General features: G+C 41.0%; 1 protein-coding gene across 4 annotated transcripts; it reads right to left on the bottom strand.

Annotated features, from left to right (window-relative positions):
- Positions 1-278: 278 nt before the first annotated feature.
- On the bottom strand, positions 279-22,986 carry Lman1 (lectin, mannose binding 1). Of its 4 annotated transcripts, none has more exons than XM_051201095.1 (14): positions 22,721-22,986; positions 18,913-19,067; positions 18,725-18,832; positions 17,989-18,050; positions 17,087-17,186; positions 15,506-15,629; positions 14,345-14,403; positions 13,890-14,022; positions 12,528-12,721; positions 12,371-12,441; positions 9,134-9,284; positions 3,483-3,604; positions 3,155-3,204; positions 279-2,049 (listed from the first exon to the last, which is right to left on the bottom strand). In XM_051201095.1, exons 1-13 carry the CDS (start codon positions 22,956-22,958, stop codon positions 3,168-3,170), a joined length of 1,554 nt encoding a protein of 517 aa, XP_051057052.1. In that variant the 5' UTR covers positions 22,959-22,986; the 3' UTR covers positions 279-2,049; positions 3,155-3,167. The 4 variants fall into 4 exon arrangements, with proteins under 4 accessions (XP_051057052.1, XP_051057049.1, XP_051057051.1 ...); XM_051201092.1 differs by having other exon boundaries at positions 3,142-3,204; XM_051201094.1 differs by having other exon boundaries at positions 3,134-3,204.
- Between the last annotated feature and the right edge of the window lie 1,679 nt (positions 22,987-24,665).

Raw genomic sequence — 24,665 nt, forward strand, 5'->3', positions numbered from 1 at the left:
TCATACATTCCTCTTCTCCTTGTTCCTGACTGGATGTGACTAGCTGCTTCAAGTGCCTGCCTTGACTTCCCCAAAATGATATGCTCCAACAATGATGTGCTCTAACTGGGAATTACAAGCCAAATGAATAACCCATCTTCTCTTAAAGCTGCTTGTGAGCAACCGGAGAGAAAGCAGGACAGCAGGGTGCAGATCAGATAAATACAACTGCAAACAGAGACCTATTTGGAAAAGAGCTACTTAGGTCCCAACATCAAATAAGTGAAGGAAAAATCAAGTTTACTAAAATAATTCTTTTATTTGAATAAGGTCATTTGACATTTCCTGAATTCCAGCTAGCATCAAGTAACAATCAGAAGAGAAAAACAAAAAACAAAAAAACCCTTGACAAAATGTTGTAATTGAAACTGACAGTGGTTAGAAAACCCTTTTAAACTTTAACATCATAACAGAAATATCTTAAAAAGGGCAACATACAGATCTAAAGAGTTGCAAGAGCTGACCTCACCCTAAATTTTACAAACACAAAATTCCCAATGACTAATTTGTTCATCACCTTTCTCCAACCAGCATCCAGGCAACCAATCTGCTTTTCTTTCCAAAGACTGATTCTCCACAGAGCAGCAGGTGAGCAATCCCTTATTCAAGTCTTTTCTGGTTTCCTCAAGTTATCAACATATGCAGCTGTCTGAGATAAAAAGTGGTGACAACCAGGAAGGCCACAGCTTCAGCCAGCAGGCTTATGCTTTGCCATGAGCCAAAGATGATTCTATAAGTTTCAAAGTCATCATTGACATGCCAAGAGGTCGGCCAACCCGAAGTTAGTTTGTAGTTGCTGATGAACAAAACACACACTAACAAGCACAGAAGGACCAGCAGCACTGCTGATCCCAACGACAGCAAAAATATGCATAGCTCAGCTTAGAGCCAATGAAACAAACGCCCATCACACACCTCTTCCTACTCCTCATCCAGTGGTTTTCAACTGTCAGTGTGCTGTGTCTGTGGGATGAACACTTGATGCCCCGCCCGAGTGGTGATGCAGCTGGATTGGAATGGGGCCTTGGAATCAAGGAATTCTAATAAGCATTCCATGAACTGGCTGGCTGGTCCATGGGTCAGACTTTGAAAAACACTAACGTGCCTTCAAGATGTGACAAAAACACTGGTTATCACTTGTGACTTCATGGTGAAATTTTATGTTAAGTAAAGCATTCAAATAATTATAACGCAAACACAAGCCTATCAGCAATTACATAATTGCAATTTCTTTTAAAAGTGGCATCATAAAATTACATTAAAGTGTTAAAATAAATTTTGATTTAATCCAAGGCACCTGTAAAGTTCTTGCTGGTGTGAGAAGTGAATTACTGCAGTCACACAGAACACTACAGAATGGAGGGACTCTGGCAGTGGTAAGTTCCCACAGCACAGGGTTTTGCTCAGAGGCTTTAGACTGAATGATCTTGAGGAAAACGGAGATACACTGTGTTAACTACCTGCTAGCTGCAATGGCTAGCTGCAATCACATTAGGAATCACCAGTGCACTTCCCCTTGGACTTGAAAAATGCACACTGCCCAGATCTGGGAGTCCTTTAACGTTCAGGCACATGACTGTGGACTTTGTAATATCTCAAGATTTCCCAATGTCTACAATTGGACATTTCCCTGAAGGTTTTTTGTTAATATAAGTAAATTCTGAGAGATGACACTTGCGTTAACTCTAGAGAGAAGTGAGAAGCGCTTTACGCTTTTGCGCAGCCACTGTGAGTGCACTGCTTTTGAGATCCGGGATGAATGCCAGTGTAAAATGCAAGGGGAGACTGCAGGTGTGGTGCTAGCACCACAGCACAGAGTGCTCTTCGTAAAGTTTTCATAGAGACTTCAGAGCCCAATCTGCAAATGACATTCGACAGAAAACTTACGAAGGCTTCGAACAATTTAGTTGCATATCTTATTAAACAGTGGTGTTCTGGATCCCATACCAAAGGAGACCATTACTTTAAAAAGAGGTAAACTGTCTTGAAGCCAGCGAAAGTCTAGCCCAGCTGTGAAAAGAAAAGTAAAATCTGCACTTTAAAATGTCACAGGTGGTTTCTCAAATACCTACAACTAATTGTGCTGATATCAACTCCTGCCAACCTAAGGTTTCCTGGTTAATTCATAACGGGCGCTTTGCGTCCCTATTTTCTAGCATTTAAAGGAGAAACAATTGTTTTTCCTTTAACACAAATAGCTCAGAACTGCTTCTGCTGTAAGCACCACCCCCCAATTTAAGTTTGCAAGTCACAAACCAGTGTAATGTAAACCAGAATGTTTTAGTAAGTCCTGTGAATTTAAAATAGCGGCAGAACATGTAATTAAAGCTAACTACATGTTCAACAAAATGGGAGAAATAAACTCCACAAATTAAAAGCACAAAAATTATTTCTGTAATATCAAATTGACATTATTGGAACAAAGATATTTAAAACATTGGCTATCATGAATGAACACACCACCGGGCAAAATACCCATTAAAAATGACTGTCATAGGATTCTCACCTAAATGTAGACAAAAAGTAGGTATTAGTTTTCCACCAGAATTTTCCTTTAAAAGTGAAATATTTAAAACAGAGGGGAAAACATTTCATTAAATGCTCTGTTGCCTGGTATCTAATTCAAAGTTCTCAGACAAATGACTGATCACAGAGGGAGCTGTGTTGGGACCAAGGACTCCAGAACCCACCCTCGCATTAGGGGATTCTCACTTCTAAAATTGATTTTGTTACAAGACTCACATGAATTGGGTGCTCTTGTTTAGGCCTCACATTCTGGGAAGAAAGGCAAGTGTGTTTATATAAATAAACCTCCCGTACCAGAGATGGAGAGGGTAGTGCCCACAGTCAGTGGCTGTCCCTATTTTATGTCTTGACTTGCCATTATTCTGCTCAGTGGCTACACTCTGCCTTACCAGAAACTCACTGAAATTTAAAGACATGTAGTACTATGAACAAAATGTGGTTGTCTTTAAGATTTATTTACTGAAAAATGAATGTTTTTAAGAGTTATTTTTTTTTTACAAAACTTAATAACTTAGACTATGAAGTGATTTAAATACTAAATCCCCTCAAAGACAACATTTGCACATACATACATACATGATGTACATACAGGAAAATGAAGGTCAAAAGAATTTTTTGGCAGCTGCTTCTTGCTGAGTCCTAAAAAAGGAAAAACAAAACAAAACAAAACAAAACAAAAAAAAAAAGATTCTATATACTTGGGAAAGAAATGGGATTGTTTAAATTAAACTGTCAATGCCCTCTGAAGTAGAAAATACTGAGATAAACACTCTAAACATGCACAACCAATAAGTAACAAATAGTAAACAAATTTGCTTGGTAATGCATTGTCTGTTCGTGAAAGTTGCTTAAGGTCCTATTTAATTCTACAAGTATTTTATCCCCAAACTTGTTGGGTTAAATGTCAAGAGACTTACCTGTACATGATATAGCCAATAAACAACACTGTCTGTACCACTACAAAGATCACAAAGTGGATGGTGGATAAGCATGATGGAAAGGGTGGTAGTTCTGGGCATTTGGGTTTTTCATTAGATGGCTGTAAAGCAAAGAATATGTATTATAATACAGTCAAATTAATGTCCTGGAAGACGTAAGTGTGACATTTTATAAATTAATGTCCTGGAAGACAAAGTGTGACATTTTATAGAACTCAGTCTGTTAACCAGTATTTTCACTTACTCATTCCCCTAAATATTTTCCATCCATTTAACTTTTACTAATGTTTAAAATCCTTTCTTTCAGAGCAGCTGACATTAATTACGGTTCCCCCTGCCCTTCCCTGACTTCACTACAAATGATGACTTCAGCGCCTTCAAGGTTCCAGAGAACAGACTTCCACAATTCCTACTGTCCTGGATGCTTCCAGTTCACAATTTCTGTACTGGCATATGATCGACAGCAGACTTTAGGCTCAGTAATGTTCCAGGTCATATGAAAAATTACATGCTACTTACCAACAAACTACTTAAACAGATCCTTTGCAATCTCACAACATCAAACCTGAGTTACTCTGAAAACTGTCCCTTCTTAAGGAGCTAATTAAACATCAGGGACAAAGATGTCACCCAGATATAATGGCTTCTAGGATTGGTTGTTCTCAATCCGGCTGCATCTATGAGGCATAGTTTTTAGGACATACCCACCCACAGCACCAAGTTGGCCATCACAACAAAGAGGGAAAGTATCTTCAAACAAAACTAAAATATGATTTGGATGAAAAGCCAGGGCCAATAAGAAAACTATTAAGATTGGCAAAAATGATTCAAGGCACTATCAAATATATAATGGAAATGAGATTGGAAATTGAAGACATGTTTTTAATGTTACTGCAGCATAAAAACATATTTCGAGGGGTTGGGTCCTGCTTCTAAGCTTGATTAGGACCAACCATATTCTAGATACGTGCTGTATAAGGTTGCTAGCCTGCCGAGGAAAACACTCCACACAACCTTAACTATCTAACCTAAAGATGTGACATGAAACAAAATAGCAAGAAAATTTCAGGGCAGATCCTTGGTAGAAAATACACCAAAGAGATTTGTGCCAAAGATATGCCTTTTAAAAACAGACTCACAAGAACAAGTCAGCTAAAACCACAGTACAAATTGGGGAGGGGCTTAATGAAGTCCTACGCCAGCTTAACTCCTACTGGTTACTAAGGGCTATTGGGGGAAGGAGAGTCACTTCTTCAGGGATGTGACCCTGGTGCACTAAGTGGTCTCAGGGAGTTTAAAGAGTAAATGGGGGTGGGAGGATGGGTCTCATCAAAACACCTCGTATTCAGATCTCCCCCAGCCTGCCCTCCTCATTCTATCCTTTGTCTCACTGGCTAATAACTTAGCTTCTCTTTCCCTGGAAACCCACTGACCACACCCACCAGAGAATGAGGAAGGTGATCTTTACTCTCCTAGATAATTCCAATCCAGTCTCCTTCCCGGCACTGTAGCAGGCTAGCCTTCCCTCCCTCCATTCCTCCAGACCCCAGAGATCTTAGCAAATTTCAGCTTTCCCCCCTCCTCTCAGCCCCCAGCTCCTTTAGTCTATCCCCATTCCTGCATTTAACTCCCAAAACCTAGAAACAAGTCTATCGAGGACATCCAGTGGCCCACCAGCCAGGGACCCAGAAGCACTCCTTACCAGACAAAGAGGCACTGCCACCACACACTCCTAAGATCCAGATAGCAACAGAAACCAAGGACAACACCTAGACTCACAATCATTCCAAACCCAGATGCCTAACACCAGCATAAAAACACATTAGCACACAGGAAGTATGTCTCCACTAGAGCCTGACAATCCTACTGGAGTAGACCCTAAGAAATGCAATACAGGACTTCAAAATGGCTATTATGAATTTGTTGGCTATTATGAATTTGTTTGCAGTCCTTAAAGAGGATATGAATAAATCCATTAATGAAATCTGTGAAAACAAATGGGAATTAAATGACATTATTAACTAAACATATTTCATGAGATGCAGAAATTAGAAAAATGCAACACCCTTCATGATTAAAAGTCCTAAAGTGTCTAAGATACAAGTTTCCAGCAAGCCCACAGCTAACATGAATGGAGAGAAATTCAAAGCATTTCCACTAAAATCAGGCATAAGACTGTCCACTCTCTCCATACCTATTTAATATAGTACTTAAGGCCTAAGCTAGAACATAAGACAACTGAAGGAGATCAAGGGAATACAAAACTGGAATGCAAAATTGGAATGAAGGAAATTAAAGTATCTATTTGTAGATGATACCCTTAGCTGTGATTTAAATGAAAATGGCCGCCACTGGGGCCACACAGGAAATGGCACTACTAGGTGGTAGGTGGCATGGCCTTGCAGGAAGTGTGTCACTGGGGGGGTGGGGGAATGGGGGAATGGCTTTGCTATTTGAGAAGCTCAAGCCAGGTCCTTTGTCATGCTTTCTTCCTGTTGCCTGTGGATCTAGATGTACAACTTTCAGCTACCTCTCTAGAAATTATCTGCCTGCATGCCACCATGGATGAAACCTCGGAAATGTAAGCCAGCCCTAATTAAATGTTTTCCTTTTTAAGATTGCTATAGTCACGGTGTCTCTTTACAGCAATAAAATCCTAGCTAAGACTGAAGTACACATAAATGACCTTAAAAACTCCACCAGGAAGCTTCTACAGTTGACATAAACTTCCAGCAAAATAACAGGATACAAAACCAACACACAAAAAAACTCAGTAACCTTCTGATTATTACAAATGACTGAGAATGACATCTGGGAGACAATACTTTCCACATATCTTGGTGTAACTCTAACCAAGCAAGTAAAAGACTTGTATGACACAAAATTTAAGATACTGAAGAAGATATCAACAGATGGAAAGATTTCCCATGCTTGTGGATCAGTAGGATTAACACAGTAAAAATGCCATCCTAACTACACTACACATTCAATGTAATCCTCATCAAATTCCTACACAATTCATCACAGAACTTGAAACAAAACTGGAAACAAAGTTCGAGGATAGCTACAACACTTCTGAATGATACAAGTACTGTTGGAGGAATTACCATTCCTAACCTCAAATTGTACAAAATCATAGTAATAAAACTGCATGGTATTTGCAGAATAGGCATACTGATAAATGGAATAGAATTGACAACCTAGATATATATCCACACTTACAGACACCTTTTTTTTTTTTTTTTTTTTTTTTTTTTTAAATAAAGAAGCCAGAAATACACACTGGAATAAAAGATAGCATCTTCAACAAATGGTGCTGGTTAAACTGGGTGACTGGGTGTCTGTATGTAGACATATGCAAGCATATCCATACTTATCACCCTGTACACAACTCCAAATGGATCAAAGACTACAACATAATGACTGTATATAATAAATCTGATAGAAGAAAGTGAGGGATAATTTTGAGCTCATTGGCACAGGAAATGACTTTCTCAAATGAAACACCAATAGCACAGGAACTAAGAATAAGTGGACCTCATTGTGGTGGTTTGATTAAAAACAGGGAGTAGCACTACTAGGAGGTAGTATGGCCTTGTTGGAGTAGATGTGGACTTTTCAGAGGAAGTGTGTCACTGGGGGTGGGCTTTGAGGTCTCAGACACTCAAGCCAGGCCCAGTGGCTCACTGTCTCTTCCTGCTGCCTGCTGATCTAGAACTCTCAGCTACCTCTACAGTACCGTGTCTGCCTGCATGCCAACATGCTTCCTGCCATTACAATAATGGAGTAAATTAACCTCTGAACTATATAAGCCAGCCCCAACTAAGTCTTCCTTTGTAAGACTTGCCTTGGTTACAGTGTCTCTTCACAGCAATAGAAACCCTAACTAAGAAACCTAATGAAATTAAAGCTTCTATATGGTAAAGGATACCATTGTTGGGAACTAGCAGCCTGCTGACCCCTGCCCCCGATGATGGGCGGGACGCTCATGGCCATGTCATCGCTATGTCAGCCTTACCTGGCAGCTCAAGCTTTACCTGGCTGCCAGAGGACTCAGTTACGCATGCGCAAGGCCCCCTTTTAAAGCAAGTGCGCCAAGATCGCCTCTCTCTCTGGTTTCTCTGCAAACCCCCCCCCCTTCTCTCTCTCTCTCCTGCTTTCGATTGGCCACCAGCTACCTCCTCTTTCTCTCCCTTCCCTCAATAAACTCCACGTGGGCGCTGAGTCTCGTGTTTGTGTTTCTTAGGCATTAGCTGCAGCAAAAGAACAACAACCATCATTCAGACAAAGTGGCAGCCTATAGAATGGGAAAAGATTTTTTTTTTTTTTTTTTTTACCAACTATGTATATCCAATAGAGGGCTAACATCTAAAATATATACAGAACTCAAAAACTGGACATCAAGAAAAATAACCTATTAAAAACCGGAATATAGATCTAAACAGTTGAATTCTCAAGAGAAAACAAATGGCTGAAAAACACTTAAAGTGACATGCTTTCTCATGGAAATGCAAGTAATACTTTCATCTTATACCAATCAAAATGGCCAAGATCAATAAAGCAAATGACAGCTCATGCTGGTGAGGATATGGAGCAAGAGGAACACTTACCCCTTGCTGGTAATTAGTGGTTCCTCAGGAAACTAGGAATTGATCTACTTCAAGATCTAGCTACACCCCTCTTAGGCACATACACAAAGGACTCTCTCTATATCCCATGACAGATCCACTTTCTCAACCATTTTCATTGCTGCTCTATTCATAGTAACAAGTAATTGGAAACAAACTAGATGTCTGCCAATGTATGAATGGATAAAGTAAATGTGTATATTACTCATCTGTTTAAAAAAATGCAATTTGTAGGAAAATAGAGAGAGATAACATCATCCTAAGATAACCCACACCCCAAAGAAAAATATGGTATGCATCTGCTTGGGTGTAGATGTTAGCTGTTAAGTCCTTGATAAGCAGGCTACAATTCATACAATCACAAAGGTTACAGAGTAAGGGAGGATTGGATGACTGTAGGAAGAAGAAATACAACAGATCGCAATGGATGGGGATGGGGAGGGAAACTAGAACAGTAAGAGCAAATGGGGAGGAAAATGGAGGACAGCTGAAACTAAGGGTCACTTGAGGGACTGTATGGAAACTTAATATAGTAGCAGCTTCCAGCTTCCTAAAATATGTACAAATAAATACAAAGTGATCTAAATGTGTCGCCAAATAACTGGGGAGTTGGAGGCCCAACTGAACACTTGTTACCAAATGAGGCACCATGAAGGAGTTTGGAAAGAGGAAACTATAATCAGAATATATTATAAAAAAATAACTATTTTCAATTAAAAAAAGAAAAATCACACCTCATACCCATGAATAAATTCTCAAACAAGATAAAAGGCATGGATTATAGAGGATAGTAAAATAGGAATACAAATATTTTCATTGTCTGGTAATATAAATCCCACACAAAGACCCTCATTGCTTCTGCCCAGTAAGTAATGACAAGTGTCGACACAGGCTTCTGCTTTCTACCTAGGAAACCCAAATCCAAAGGCTTTCGGAACCCATGGGACACTTAGGAAAGAACATGCACGCAGCTCAAAACCACAACACACAGAACCACCTTACCATGCTGCGCTGTGCAAGGTTGTCGATGTCTCTCTTCACGACATGCAGGTGCTCTTTGATGTCCATGAAGTGCTGAGTTGTCTCATAGACGCCTGCCGAGCCAGGGTGCTGTATGCCACTCACCAGACGGACTGTTTCACTCATGGAGTTCCTGGAACACAAAAATCCCTTTGAAATCATAAGGGTTTTATTTTTTGTTTCCAGTTATATTTCAAATGGTTACTCCTCTTTAAATTACACATCAAATCATTAAAAAAACCAAAAACACAAAAAGTCCCAAAAAAAGAAAAAAAAAAAAAAAAACCAGAAGACAGACACAGCGGTGCATATCCATAAGCCTCATACTTGGAGGCTGAGGCCAGAGGACTGGGAGCTGAAGCCCAGCTTGGGCTACACAGCAAGACCCAGCCTGGCCTGAAAAGAGGGGACACCAGGGGAGAAGGGAGAGGAAATGAAATGGGGGGGGGGGCCCTAGGACAGAAATATGTATTCAGAAGAGTGAAGCTGGACTTGGAATAATGCCAGGTCCTGGGAGATGACCTATGAGCCTCTGGTTGATTCAGCAACACGAGGTAGGTCTGGAGAGTCTACACAAACACTGATGTGAGCAGGCCTGTTTTGCTCACCTGGAACCTTAAAGGACTTAAAGGACTGACCTCCAGAGGGGCTGGAAAGTCACTGAAGGTCAGCTCTGGGACCCTTACCTATGGGAATGTCCTCTAGTAAAAATTCTAGACAAGAGCTTCCCACATTATTTGGAGAATGACCCCTGACTTATGAAGCATCATGTCTGGATAAAGCTATAAACTAAATGAAAAGCATGTTTAATACACCTAGAACATAGAACACTTTGGATCAGGACACAGCATAGCAGAGTTTTGCTTGTTGACCCCATGAATGGAGTGGTCGACTGACACCTGCCGTTGCCATGTCATACCAATAACTATAGCACAGGAAAAGTTCAAAATCTGTAGCACAGTTTGTAATGCATGCTTATCACTTTCAAATCGCGGTAAAGTGAAAACTTGTAATTCAAGCCCTGTGTGCACTGGGAAGCTTCTGGAAGGGGCAGGGGGAGCTTCCAGGAGTTCCTGCACCCTACTCTGTGCCAACTTTCTTTGACAACCATGTTACTTTTTGTCGTCACAAACCATGACCAGATTCACAGCAGCTTTCCGAATTCTGAGTACCTCTGGCCAATCAGAGAATGCGTTGGTCTTAGGGACTCCTGACACAAATGAACTGCGCCTCTATCTCCCTGTGCTCCTATCAATGGCCCTCAGGTACAAGCCCAGAGCGTCACCAGGAAGCAGCAACAAAGCAGCACTGTCTACTCAAGCATGAAAGAATGTGTGACAATCCACTGACTCTATGCACTATTCTTACACACTGACTTAAGACCCGACTCCATGGCTCAGATCTAAGGCAGAGCTGCCACTGAACGCTGTGGAGTGAGTGACAGCATGGCAGTACGGTAAGAAACGATAGGCACTCTAATAAAGGAGGAAATAGAGCAGAGCAGATTTGTTTATATAAAGGGAGGAATGTACCTGAAAACAGTAAGGGACTTTCAAAGCTTTATGAGTTAAGTCATTGTGTGATCACCCTGGACAGGGTAAATCTTTCAAGTCTGATTTCCCAAGGTGGATAAGACACTAAGAGTCTCTTCACTTTTCTGACTTCATCTCCTACTCCACTGTCTTCTGTCTTGGTCCCTGAAAACACCCTTCAACTGTGTAGTAAGGCCCCTCCTAGACATGACCCTTGCCTCCTCTCTGTGGCTTTAACACCCTGCTGATAAGCACATGGGGAGGCGGGAGAAGAATGAGGCACAAGGTCTCAAGGGGTAATATGTATAGTACATGTGTGCATGCATGCATGCACAGGAATGTGTGTATTGCAGCTCCCTAGAGATGGAGGGCCCACCCAGGTCTTACAATCATATAGTGGTTATGTAAAATATCAACATTAAAAGATGGGTGAAAGATACATGGAAATTTAATATACCAGTTTTATAGCTTCTGAAGTTAAAATTCATATGAAAATAAGGGGCTTGAGAGATGGCTCTTGTAAAGAGTACCAACTGCTCTTCCAGAGGGCCTGAGTTTCATTCTTAGTTCACATGATGACTCACAACCATCTCTAACTGCAGTTCCATAGGATACAACACCATTTTCTGGACTCTGGGATATACATGGTATGGACACACATACAGGCAAAACCATTAATATACATAAATAAATCTTTTCAAAATTGTACCAAAGTAATACTATGTTAGCCAAGCGGTGGTGGCACACACTTTTAATTTCGGCACTCGGGAGGCAGAGGCAGAGGCAGAGGCAGAGGCAGGTGGATCTCTGTGAGTTTGAGACCAGACTGGTCTACAAGAGCTAGTTCCAGGACAGGCTCCAAAGCCACAGAGAAATGCTATCTCAAAAAAACAAAAACAAAAAAACAAAACAAAAAAAAAAAAAAACAAAAACAAACAAAAAAAAAGAACCCCCCCAAAACAAACAAACAAAAAAAAGTTATACAACCCAGTCAACTTCTAAAAAGAAATCTATTCATTTAGCTTGGGAATTATGACTCAACAACAAAAATGTTTCTTAAATGCTAAGGAGCAAAGTACAAATTTCCAGTTGTCAGCTGAGTCCATTCAGCTTCTTATCTTCTACTTAATCTGGTCCTGTATGGTTGTTCAGCCCTTTAAAGACTCACTTTGACACTCTCCTGTCAAGGGTTGAATTGGGTGGGAACACTGAACATTAGCTTATGAAAACACATAGCTATGTTCTCCATCTCAGACACTGAGAAGGTTGACTATGTGAGTCAGCCATCCTCATAAGAGATTTGTCAATCAACTGTCTGGACTTTGTCTATTCCAACTCTGTCCAGGCTGTCATAGGGCAGAAGATGGCATCAGAAGGAAATTCCTGAGCAAGTGTGCTTGTTCTCCAGGCCTGACAAATACAAATGAGTATTTCTCATGGAGCTGTAGCAGCTCACTCCACACTCCCATAATTTCCAAAGACAGGCACATACTTAGTTTCAAATCACTATAGCAAACCTCTTTGTTTTTAAAGTTGCTAATATTGAAGAATTTCTTCCTTTTTTTCAGCTTACAATGAGTTTTAAAATTTGGACATTTGCAGCTTGCCTTTGTGAAGGACACTAACACAGGAGAGCAGGCACACAAGCTTCTTTAATACCACACGTGACTGACTGGAGGATACTTACTTCATCTCATTCACTTGTCGCAAAATCTCATGCTGAGTTTTCACAACTGTATCTAGTTCCTGTTGAGACACCTAGAGGGAGATAGAAGCAGCTTAGTATCCTCTGGTCAAGAGAGCACAGAGCTATTCTGGCTGGAGCCCTGTGGGGGAACACTTACCTGCCCAGGCTGCCCTAGGGTCCCTGCTCCTCTCCTGGAAATCTCTTCTGTTAGGGAAGAGACGTATCTCCTCTGTTCATCAAGGATCATATCCAGCTGCCTGTTAAGTTGCTTGATTTCCAGATGAATACGATTCTGTCCTTCAAAGATCTGTCTTAACTCTCGATCGCCTACACTCTCGAATATGTCATCCGCTGAAAAGTAATTACAAATTACAATAATTATGGTCCTCTGCACACCTGTGGCTTTGAAATTAACAGGCCAGGTGCTGACATACACCAAAACCAAAACATTACCAACACAGGGGAAGAAACTTCCAAACAGTTCAGTCATGACTAAATTACTATAGAAATTACTACCTGGACTTTTTCCACCTAAAATAATCTTGTTTTATATGTACTGTGTAATTTTACAAGGAGAACTAACCTGGAGTAACAGAAATCAAAACTGACAGGCTATGTGGAGAGTGGGTCTATGGAATCAGAACTTTCTGGGGTGAAAAAAAAATATTCCATGCATTAATACAGCGCTGCTTAGGTGGTCATCCATAACTGCCAACAATCAGCTGTTCTCTCTGTACACCTACTACAAGCAGCTTCAGGGTACGGTCACAAATGACAAGGCGTTTACCATACCATTGACCACTGAGAACAGTACATTACACAGCATTCAAATGCTACACAAAAGCTTTATCAAGCAGTCTCTATCATTCAAGCTGGTGGGGACCGACCAGACAGAAGAAACCTAGCAGACACTAAGTGGGCAGTCTGTTGGGGCTTCACACTGTTACATTTCTGAAGAGGTAACAACTTATAAAGTCTCATATAAAGTGCTTACACTAACACTGATGTCTGGATTCTCAGCAGTAAGGGGAAGGTACTGGGGAAGAGGGCATCATTTTCTTTAAAGATCTGGCAACTATTGGATCAGTTGGGTTCAGAGGGACAGCAAAGTAACACAGGGAAATGCAGCAAAATAATTCCAATGCATTCTATATGGACATAAAACTGTCCAAGCTTTTTGATAAAGGCCACTGTGTGACATTGAGAGAGCCACACTGGATGGTTTTATTTAGCACTTAGTTACGAGGACAGCACTTTTTTCCCCCACTGGTTTAGTTTAGAGAATACAATGGTGAATGTGTCAACGCCATCTTCACCAAGCTCCAACCCAGTGGCTCATGTTCACTCACACAACTATGGTGTTCTTCACTCACACCCCACAAGCCACACTCTCAGACCCTCAAGGACTCAGGGCTTGCTTTCCCACGTTCCCAGCAATTCCTCAGAGTGCTGAGACAGCTGAGACAATGTGAAATACAGAATCCAGGGTCCCCACAGAGCCACCCTAACTAAAACTTACCTGGCTGTCCCTGGAGGTCAGGGTGGCCTTTCTGGAATTCCTCCTTCTTTTTGTCTAATTCTTGCTGGAAGTGCTCAAACTCTTCTTGATACTTTTCCTTTTCTTTTTCTGAAATGTCTTTTTCTGGTGTAGGCTTTTCCAGAGGAAGAACAGGTCTTAAGAAAGGGAACTGAGGAGACATCTCGGCATCTGTCCCTTTTCTTATGCTCACAACTCCACAACCGGCTTGAAGGCTGTCCGTTACTTAAAATGCAGCTAATTTGTTCTTGGTTTTAGTAATTACTACCATTAACTATAAACACGGGTCTCACTTAATCCTGACAACATAAAGGGGTGTTCACAGAACATATCAACAGCATGCTACAGAGTGTCCGGAGTTACATAAGACCAAATGGCAGGGACTGAAACTAACCCAGACTGACTGGGAATTAACTGTTTGGAAAAAGTGTACTCACTGGCTCTTTTCCAGGCTCAGTTAACTGGAAAGTCAGGAAAGAAAGAACATCGTGGTCATCTACAATTTAAGAAAAGTTTCAAGAAATGCTCTAAGTATCTGTTTCATAGTTGTGAATTTACTTGATAGGCATTTATTACTTATGAAAGACTGACTTCAGAACTGCCCTAAACCCTCAACCCCAAGTCAGCGGGTGCAGCAGGGTTTAACTGGAGTGAAGTTGGTGAAGGGTGAGTGTCTGACAAGTGAAGGCGCCTCCTACACCTTCCCAGTCTCCTGAAGGGATAAAGTCCTGTTCCAATCGCACAAAACCCTGTCCACCTGTTTCCAGTACCCTTCCTTTGGTACACACTAGCTCTGGCCGTTCATACTTGCTTTTCTCAAATGGATGATAATAATATTGCTTTTTTATCTAAACCACGCAAACTCAAACTAACATCAAGTTGCTTAAGCTAATGGCAGGAACTAAGGAGACTGGACCTTGCTACAATTGGACTGGGCCAATGCTGGCTGACTGCATCCATGGTGCGGAGTGATCTGTTTCAAGTGTGCTGCACCCTTCCACTCCTGCCTCTCTCGGGGAGATCTGAAGATGCAGCTAGGTAAACAGAACATGAGGCACCTCAAACTGGGTAACTTGAGGAGAGACCATGGGCTAAACAGTCAGGAACCACAAATCCAGACTAGGACTGGGGGTGACTGTGTGACCTTGAGCAACTGCCTTCATCTGGACTTGGCAAGCCCTGAAAACCTCCTCCCTCTCTGCTTGGGTTGTATGGAACAAGCCATAGTTTTGGAAGTATTTAAAATGGTAATGTGCCATATGAGCACAAAGCTGTATTGGTGTGGAGGAATTTCATTTACCAACATATGTGGAAAATAACAGCAATTATTTTGTTTAAGGGTCCCAAAACACTTGGGAATTAACTTTTTATATCTTCAACTTTAAATATGTCCCCTTCACTACTAAGTGTCCTTAAAAGAACGGTGTCATTTACACGCACCCATGTAGCTCCAACCTAGCCAAAAACTGGTAGAGCGGATGATGGGAAGACTCCAAAGAGATAGAGAAGTGAAATGTAATCTAGTCTATATACCGTAAACATAATTACCAATGAGAATCATTCACAAGCTTTCAAAATGAAAAGATGGCAAGATTTACCTGCAAGACCTCCTGTTGCAGCAGATATCCCAAAATGCCCTTGTGTGGGGATAATCATATTTTCCACTTTGGCACAAAATTCATAATCGTTTTTATCTGGTGTAAAGCCATTATTGATCATGACCTAGGAAGACAGAGTACAGCTGTAGATTCTTAAAACACATTTAAAATTACATTTTAGCATTTTGTGATTATTAATATTCACTCTTGCTTCCTTCTATTGTTTTAATTCCTTTTGTATATGGATACTATGTGGCATATAGACCTGAAGTTGACACTGGGTATCTGTTTTAAACACTTTAAACTTTATTTATTGAGGCAGGGTGCCTAAATTGACCCCAGAGTTCAGTGATTCTCTAGACCAGCTAGCCATCTTGCCCTGGCTCTTCAGTGCTGGGATTCCAGATGGCCACACTTTCTCAGCTTTTACACAGGTTCCAGAGACCTGAGCTCTGGCTATCAGGCTTGTACAGCGAGTTCTTTATCCACTGAGCCATCTCCCCAGCCCTACAAAGGGTAATTTGAAATAAACTCACTTACTAATCATCATTACACAGTAAGATCATTCACTTATTTTTTTGGTTTTTTTTTTTTTTTTAAACCCATTATTTGTCAAAGGCTCAAAAAGAGAAAATGTTGCTAGTTTTACACTTTCTACAGTGAAAAAAGTTAACTTCCTCTCTTGCAAAGCCTCAGGGAGCCGTGATCATGAGCAGACCACACAGGAGGAACACAGACGCTCTCCATTACCCTGGGTGAGCAAACGTGACAGTGCTGCTCTTCTCTCCTCTCCCCCCTTTGGCATCTACCACCTCAGGTCAGGCAGTAAGTGGAGCCCTGCAGGCAAGGTGCCACTGTGCAAACCAGGTTTTCTCCAAGTTACTCTGAATGCAGCACACGTGGTGCTGTAAGGGTCTAGGAGCCTACATCATGTCACCTAGTTCCTATTGCATTATTGTAAGACTTGCTCTGGGGCCCAGGTCACTTGTTAAAACTGCAAATACCACCAAATCCCTTCCTGCTGAGAACACTGACTCTTTTGAAAGTTCCTCACAGGAATGGGTACTGTCAGCATTTCCACCGACTTCCGAGATGTTCTCTATCATCACACTACAGCAAACTGCTTGCTCTCAAATGTTCAGCTCTGTGCCTGGAACACACACACATCCCCTACTCCTGCTCCGAGTTGCGTCTCAACTTAACTCCTCTAGACCTTCCCCAGGATCATCTCAGGGCCCAGGTTCCACGGTCACAATCCCTTACTGCTGTCTTACATCCCTTGTCACACAGCACAGTGATGCTAGCTCTTCAGGGAGAATGACTTTGTCTTACTCCTACTTGTATCCTGAAGACTTGCGTGTGTGCTTGTTATCTTTGAGCGGATGCTTATACCTCCCTGACCAAACAGTCCCAGCAAGGCTGCACAACACAAAATCAACATACACCAGAGGGCACACTTACATGTGTTCTCAGGGCAAGGCACACAGATGTGTGGATGCCCATGTTTAAGTACATTAACTTCTGTTGGGAATTCAAAAGAAAAGTCATGCTAGAGTACTGCTTATGGTTACTGTCACTTACTGTTAGGGTTTTCTGGTAATAGGTAATCTTTGCTCGAACAGGATAGGGTTTATTACGAAAATCCCTCTGACAACTTGCTAGAGCTTGAGTGGTGCCATCACTGTAGTTCAAAGAAGAAAAGAAAGAAAAAGAAAAGGCTTTTTAGTATTGAAGAGGCAGGAAGATTCAAAAAATATCAAGTTCCAGTGACATTTCAGAAGGTAGAAAGGCCTCTCCTGTCAGAACTCTGGGGGCACTGGAAGGGAAGCTCAATGCCACTGGGTGCAGAGGGACGGAGGATATGCTATCATGAGAGAAGACAGCAACTAAATCACTCAGAGGGATTTCACTTTCATTTTATTTTTTGTGGTGTTGGACCTAGAGTCTAGGCAAGTGCTCTGTGACTGAGCTACATCCCCAGCCCCTCATGGAGCTTTTAAAGACGCAAATGTTTGTCAACTCTATCCAAGCCAGCAGAAACCTAGGCACTTCTATTTTAAACCAGTACACCTGGGATTGTAGAGAGAAAAAAAAAAAAAAACTACCAGCACTGTAGTCACCAAGGCAGGAAAGAGCAAAGCCAGGTGTGGATAAGCAATCTTCTTACACTCAACACCTGGAAGCTCTATAATGCACCCAGTTTTAAAGCGACATTAATGTTGGAAACAGTGGCACAGACTGTGAACTCTTTAGTTTGGTGAAAGCTAAATATCTCTTTGAATAAACATGGGAAGTGTGGCTCACAGGAACTACTTCAAGACATAAACAGAAAGTAGATCTTTTCATTGAGTTATACTATAACAGCTCAAGAGAAAAAAAAAAAAGCTTATTTCATTTGGAGAGTGTTGAGATTTGAAGCAATATATTTCATGGGGTTTCCAAAGAAAAGTTGAAATAAGAAATAATGCAAAAATCACACTTACTTTTGATGGTCATAATTAATTTGTCCATTGTTGCCTATAACTACTATAGCAGGATTATTTTTCTAAAAATAAAGAGAAGAGATTTAGTCTCTTTCATAGAAAACTTCATCATTCTTTCTTTGCTATGAAATTTCATACTGCTAAGATTCTAGGGATCTTACTTTTTTTTAAAAAAAAAAAAACATTATGGCCCAAGCTTTCAATGTGTCACTAAAATTTCTTTAAATTGCTGACAGTGACCTCAGAAAATCATTAACAACTAGTCAAAGGGAAGATCACCAGTCTTAAAGCGTCTAAGCAACAAGTCACTGTTTCAGCATCTAAGCGCATTTTATTTTTAAGATGCTATCAGGAAAATGGCTTGACCAAAAAAATAATTAACACAGGAGAGCTGAGTATGAGGGCCAGTCAAGCCCCACACCTTAATACCACCGTGGTTTCCCAAGTTCTACTGGCTTCACTGCCCACATCTAAGATGCATGTCGATGATTTCACAGTCACTAAGCACACTCAGATCTCAGTCTCCATCCTGACTGTAAAGTAGTGTGCAAAGAAATCATGCCTGCAAAGCTTTTAGTTGCGAGATTCTCTGCTACCAAGACTAATGATCATGCACAGGCTATCAACCAAGTTCTTTATTATTAAGTTTAAGGTGTCAATAAGCTACCTTCTCACAGTGTAACTGTTAAAAGCACATTAAATGGAAAATGGCTAACAGTTTTAGCAATAAATGTACCTTTCCATCATTGTCAAAAGAATCAAAAAATATTCCAACACCATTCCACAGATCAGCTGATCCAAACACAGGGCCATCCAAGCCTTGATTTTCTGTATACCAAATTGCCTGAAAATACATACGAGGGACTAGTTAGCAACCAGGGTCTGATGCAGCTAGACTGGTGCAAGCAACAGAGATGATCATACCAGGCCATCAGCTCCAATTCGACCTCTTCCAGTCACTCGAAATGTCACTTCTACTTCCCAGTTCTCGAAGGCTGCTTTTGTTTTTGTCCACACTGAACCTCTTTGGCTTTTTAATGATGGTGCTATTCGAATTTGATCTGAACTTGGAATAGCATCTATGGTAGAAACCAGAAAAGAAAGGCTCTAAGTTAAAATTATGCAGAACTCAACATATTACCACTGTGAACTGCTACAAAGATGCAATTTTACCTTCTTATTGTAAGTAAGAATTGTGTTAGAGATAGCTTTGACTTTGAAAGGTTAAAGAAGTAATATCTTTTTTGTCTTTTGAACAGAGAATTGCATCTGTAAGCCTATAACCACATATTTCATATTAAAAGTTCCACAGACTGAGGAAGGAGATCAAGACCTTTATATTATGGTTTCCAACTTTGTGTTTTTATGGATTTTGTTTCTGTGTATCTGATGCTTTTTTTCTGTTTTTTTTTTTTTTTTTTTTTTTTTTTAATTTTGGTTTCTGTTTTTATTTGTCTTATTTTCTAAAGAGAGAAAACACATAGTTGGATGGGTGAGGAGGAGGGAACTAGTGATAAAAAAAATATTGTATGAATTTTTAATAAAAAAGGCAAACTGATTTTCATAATCTATTTGTAAAAAACCCCCAAATTTGTCCAATATTAAAAGTCTACATGTTTTACTAGTTACATATTTTAAACTCTCTATATAGTTAAAATATTAGAAAAAAAATTATTAGAACCAACCACTAGGAATCAAGTTCAGCTGTGACTTTGAATAAATCATTTCTGTACTCTGATTCATTATATATGTTCATCTGTAAAATGAAAGGGGCAGGCCTGACAACTTCTCTAAACCCTACAAAATCATATGCAAAGTATCTTGCATATATACATTTCCCCAGGAAGGAGGCCAACTAAATTTTAAATTAATATGCAGTTCTCTAACTATGGTGGACTTGAGAGAAAACACATGATCCTAAAAGAGTAGCTGGGTGAAGTCCCAATCCAGCCACTTACATGACTGTCAGGTCTTCAGCAGGTCACTGGTATGCAATGAGTATGAATGCATTTATAGGTATAGCCCAGGGATATTGCTTGTTCAGTTTCAAACCATCACAACAACACAAGGCACACAATTTTGTGGATTTTCCAGTGCATCGGAAAGTTACATTTATATTGTATACTGAGTGTATAACAGTATTGTATCTAAAATAATGATGTGTAGGCTGTAATTTTAAAATACATTAGAAGCTAGCACACAGATCAATTTTGAAAAAGCACTTGTGTTATCATGCATGGGTCTCAGAGACAGAAACCAAAACCAACAACATCATTGATTGAAACTGCTAAAGATCATCTGGTGAAGCTGGAAGAGTGGCACTGACAGACTTCTGAACAAATTTTCAGTCTGTTTGAAAAATCAGTCTCTGCAAAATCCAATAAAGTGAGACAATAAAACAATAAAATTGGCTAATTATTAAGGTACCTAAAAGGACCAAATCTGAACAATTCTAATACACTCTCTGAGATTGTAACCATTCTGACATTCACAATAGGAAATAAAGGAACTGTAACTATACCACTTTATAGGCAGGAAAAGAAAGCTGAGATACTTTAGTGTACTCACTGGCTCAAACACTCAAAAGGATGGGGTAGAACATTACAGAAAAAGCTCTGGACAGAGAAACAGAAGCTTTGAGTAAATGTCCAAGAACCTTTGTCTGTAGTTCTTGTCCCATCTACACAGGAGATGCCTAGCTGCCTACTACAGCTCAAATAGGAGAATGTAGGTGAGAGCTTTGAGGGTTATGAACAGTAAAAAATTATTATCATTTCTTGCCCTTATGAGCCTCAGGATATGTACTGATGATACAAAAGGATGTAAGATTTATGAAAGAGAAATACCATCTATGTGATCCTAATTAGGGCTGAATGTAAATGTCTGTGTTCAAACTAAATCCTAAATTTCTCCATTTTTCTGGTTTCAAACAATAGATTGCAAGAAGAAATGAAAAGGGAGAAAAATGAACACAATTAATAGAAGAGTAACATTAACAATTATAGTAACCAAGAAAGCAATGGATTTTCATGCCACCCATACCAATGAGTGTCAAAATTAGTAGACAGATCAAGTCATGAGTAAAACAGTAAAATACTTTAGCCACACACTTGCATTGGGGTACATTAGACACACACACCCTGACACCCATGTCTTTAGCCCAAACTGAAGTTAAACTCAACCAAGGATGACCTTGAACTTCTGATCTTCTTGCCTCTACCTGCCTGTGTAATCTGTACTGTACTACTACACCTGGTTTATAAGATGCTGGGGATTGAACCCAGGACTTGGCACATGCTGGGCAAGCACCCTACCAAGTGAACCACAACTCCAACTCTCTATCTTAACCTCTTTCCCAGTAGACTAGATTTGTTCTTCTGGCTCTGTAAACAGAGTGAAGATAACTAATTTCAGTAGTTGATTAACACTATGAACTTGCTGGTGTGTGACTGTGGTGGAAAAGATAGAGAACAGCTGAGAAGGAATAGAGAGGTGCAGACAATTTCATCATCATTTCCTAAAAAGAAACAGAAGATCTACGGACCCGGCTTGGTATCATGCCCATCATCTTTGTGTATTCAGAGCAATGCTATCTTGATAACATGAGCCCAGAAGGCTTATAATGAGTGAACCAAGTAACAGCATAATTGCAGTCTGTTTCAACCACATAATGACTTGATCATTAAGTTCAATGAAATCTACACCTGATAATTGCACATTAATTTGAGGAACATGGCTCTTACAGGACATGTGCTTTCTATTTAGCAATTACTTTCTAGAAATGGAGCATTTTGATTCAGTCACTGAACAACCTCAAATGGCATATCAAAGCCTTCTACAAATGATTCCTTAATAACACACAAAAATAGAAGGTATTTACTACTTGCTTTAATGGATGTACCTGACAGTCACCGAGGAGCTTATGGAATGACAAGTGCTACTGACATTCTTTGGTCAGCAGTGACACATCAGCACTAAACCGTGGAGGTGTTTTATTTTCACCAGCGCACTGCTCAGTCACAGTTCTGTCATCTGTATCAGAGTGAAGCAGAAACTATTTCATGGATGTCTTAAAGGAGAAGATATGAATATTCTTAGTCCCAAGTTCAGAAACAACCAGCCAGCACAAAGATATATCTCCTGTACTAAAGACACTAATATAAAGTTTATAGTGCAAAGATCAAAGACCATACACACTGTCAACTGAGAGGCAATTCTATGGTGTAATCCCAACATTTTAAGAACGACATCCGAAGACCAAAAAAAAAACACTCCCAGACTCCATGCTATCTTGGAACATTTGGGAAACTAGGTACAAACCTGACCACTAACTACTGCTAACTCCCTTTAAAAAAAAAAAAAAAAAAAAAAAAAAAGGCAAGCAGGAGGCTGTTTTGGCCAGGCAAAGTGTATCCTTGAGACGTGGCATCAGGGTATAATGTAACGTGACACCCAGAAGCTGGTTTGAGTGCAAAGAACTGCAGAAAGTAACAAAACACCTCTGAATCAAACAAAGTACTGATGAGATTAAGAAGGAGGACTGGGAAGTGGGTGGACAAGCTGAATGAGAAGACTCGGGACCTGGGGCTGCCTGAGGAGTCCTGCCCCAGAGCATGTGTCGTGCAGGGCTGGAGTTGACCCTCGGTCCTGCAGGGCATTGGGGAGATGGAACAAGCGGACGGAAAGCAAGGAGGGAACCCGGGCCCCGACCCCCGGCCCAGCCCCGGCTTACTCCCCGCGTGGGCCCAGAAGGGCACGGTCCCATCGCTCTGCACCAGATGCGGCCCCTTAAAGCTGTACTTGTACTCGAAACGGCGGTGCGGCAACTCGGCTGGGGTGCCCGCGGCGCCGGGGGCCGCAGCGTCGCCTCCCATGCCATCGCTCCCGACGAATCGGCTGAAAGACAGTAGCAGGGCGCAAATGAACGGCCGCGCTCCAGCCCGGGTACCCTTCCGTCTGGACCCCGCCATCTTGGATTCTGGGACGCAGAGGCCGGCGGGAGAGGGAGGGGCCCTGCAGCCGCGGATGGCCAACAGGGCGCTCTCTGATTGGTGGAGCCTAGGAGACCCGCGGGCAAGGGGTGAGCCCCGCCCCTGCCCTCCTCTATCCCCGGGCCCACTGAGGACAGAGCATCTGTGGGCGGGGCTACGCAAGGGGTAGGGTAAGACTGGGAGGCGGGGCTGGCTCAGGAGCTCACATCTCCAGCCGCGTGGAGGGGGCGGGGACTGGGACTTGGATGGGGGTGAGTGGGAGGACGGAAACCCGACCTTGGGGTTCCTGGGTACCCAGCGCTGTAGGGTGTGTTGGCAGAGTAGCGGGCTTCCTTCTGTGGTTTAGAAAACCTTGAAAGCCCTAAGACTTGTGGAGCCAACCCATAATAAACTATGTTTAGAATAAAGGCATTCATTTTTCAGTGGCCGTCTTTCCTTTTTGTGAACTTTCCAGAAGCAAGGCATGAACATGAATACTAACAGTCTCAGCCCACTGAGAGCATCTTACAAGAGCCCTAGGATCTTTTAAGTGGTTGTATATTAGGGTTTTATTTTGTTTTGTTGGTTTTTTTTTTTAATGTCAAATCAACTTTCACTTTTCAAAAAGTGATTTCAAACACTTTCCAAATTTTTGAAACCATGGCAACAGTGCACTTAAAACTTAGTAGTTTTGTTACACATTTATATGTCATGAGCAGAGTCGGTGAATAAGTTGCATTTTATTTTTTATTTTTTATTATTTTGTGTGTATGTGATATGTGTGCGTGGCATCATGCATGTGCTACAACACACATGTGGAGGTCAGATGACAACTTTATGGTGCAGGTTCTCTCCGTGTTTATGTATGTTCTGTTCTTGGGGTTAAATTCAGGTCCTCATATTTTGTATCATCTGAATTGTTAGCATATTCATGGTCATCTAGAGTTGTTTTATTATGATTAAGTTAAAAACAAAACCCTGAAAAACAGCAAAATGATTTTTACAGGCAATTCTGGTTCACCTGGGCTGTTGACAAAACACTCTGCTTAGGGCTGTATGACTGTTTGCTCGTTTGTTTGTTTTTTTGTTTTATTTTGTTTTGTTTTTTGACCTCACCTTTTCTCCTCTTCAGATTCCCTAGCCATTACTAGTAAATCTCTTTCTAAAGCACCCATCAAACCTTCATACTGAATATAGCCACATCTAAGGTTTCCTACCCATCATTTAGATGGAAGCACAGTTGTCATCTGCTGGGACTAAAGGCACAAAAATATAAAAGATCCAGAGACTGATATTGGGGTTCAAGCTTCAAGTTGAAGATCAGAAAAGCAAAGCAGCCAGCCTAGCTCTGACCTCTACCTCAGACTGAAAGGCAATCCTGGCTACTCAGACTGCAATCCCAGATTGTTATGCTCTCCTCAGTGAGGTTGGAGAATCCTGAGACTGAATGCCTTCCTATCCTCCAAGTGGTTGGAGAATGAATGCCAGCTCTGAGACTCTGTTCCCAGTGTTAAATACCTCCCATGAGTCCTGAGATTAAAGATGAGTGTTCCAAAGTGCTGAGATCATCTTTGTGTGAGCTGTTTTTCTTTAGGACTAGATATATTTCTTATAGCTTAATGTGGCCTTGAACTAACAGATCCATCTACCTCTTAATTCTGTGCCTGGCTTTTATGGCTTGTGGCTGACTTTGCTTTCTGAATCCTC

The sequence above is a fragment of the Phodopus roborovskii genome, unplaced genomic scaffold (assembly GCF_943737965.1).
Source record: "Phodopus roborovskii unplaced genomic scaffold, PHOROB, whole genome shotgun sequence".
Classification (NCBI taxonomy): domain Eukaryota; kingdom Metazoa; phylum Chordata; class Mammalia; order Rodentia; family Cricetidae; genus Phodopus; species Phodopus roborovskii.

What these genes read in the sequence shown, in the direction of transcription:
- Lman1 (XM_051201095.1), bottom strand. Translation starts at nt 22,958, where the DNA reads ATGGCGGGGTCCAGACGGAAGGGTACCCGGGCTGGAGCGCGGCCGTTC. An exon ending in CTTCTGGGCCCACGCGGGGA is followed by an intron (nt 19,068 to 22,720) that starts GTAAGCCGGGGC and finishes TTTCTACCATAG; the next exon opens with ATGCTATTCCAAGTTCAGAT. An exon ending in GAATTGGAGCTGATGGCCTG is followed by an intron (nt 18,833 to 18,912) that starts GTATGATCATCT and finishes ATGTATTTTCAG; the next exon opens with GCAATTTGGTATACAGAAAA.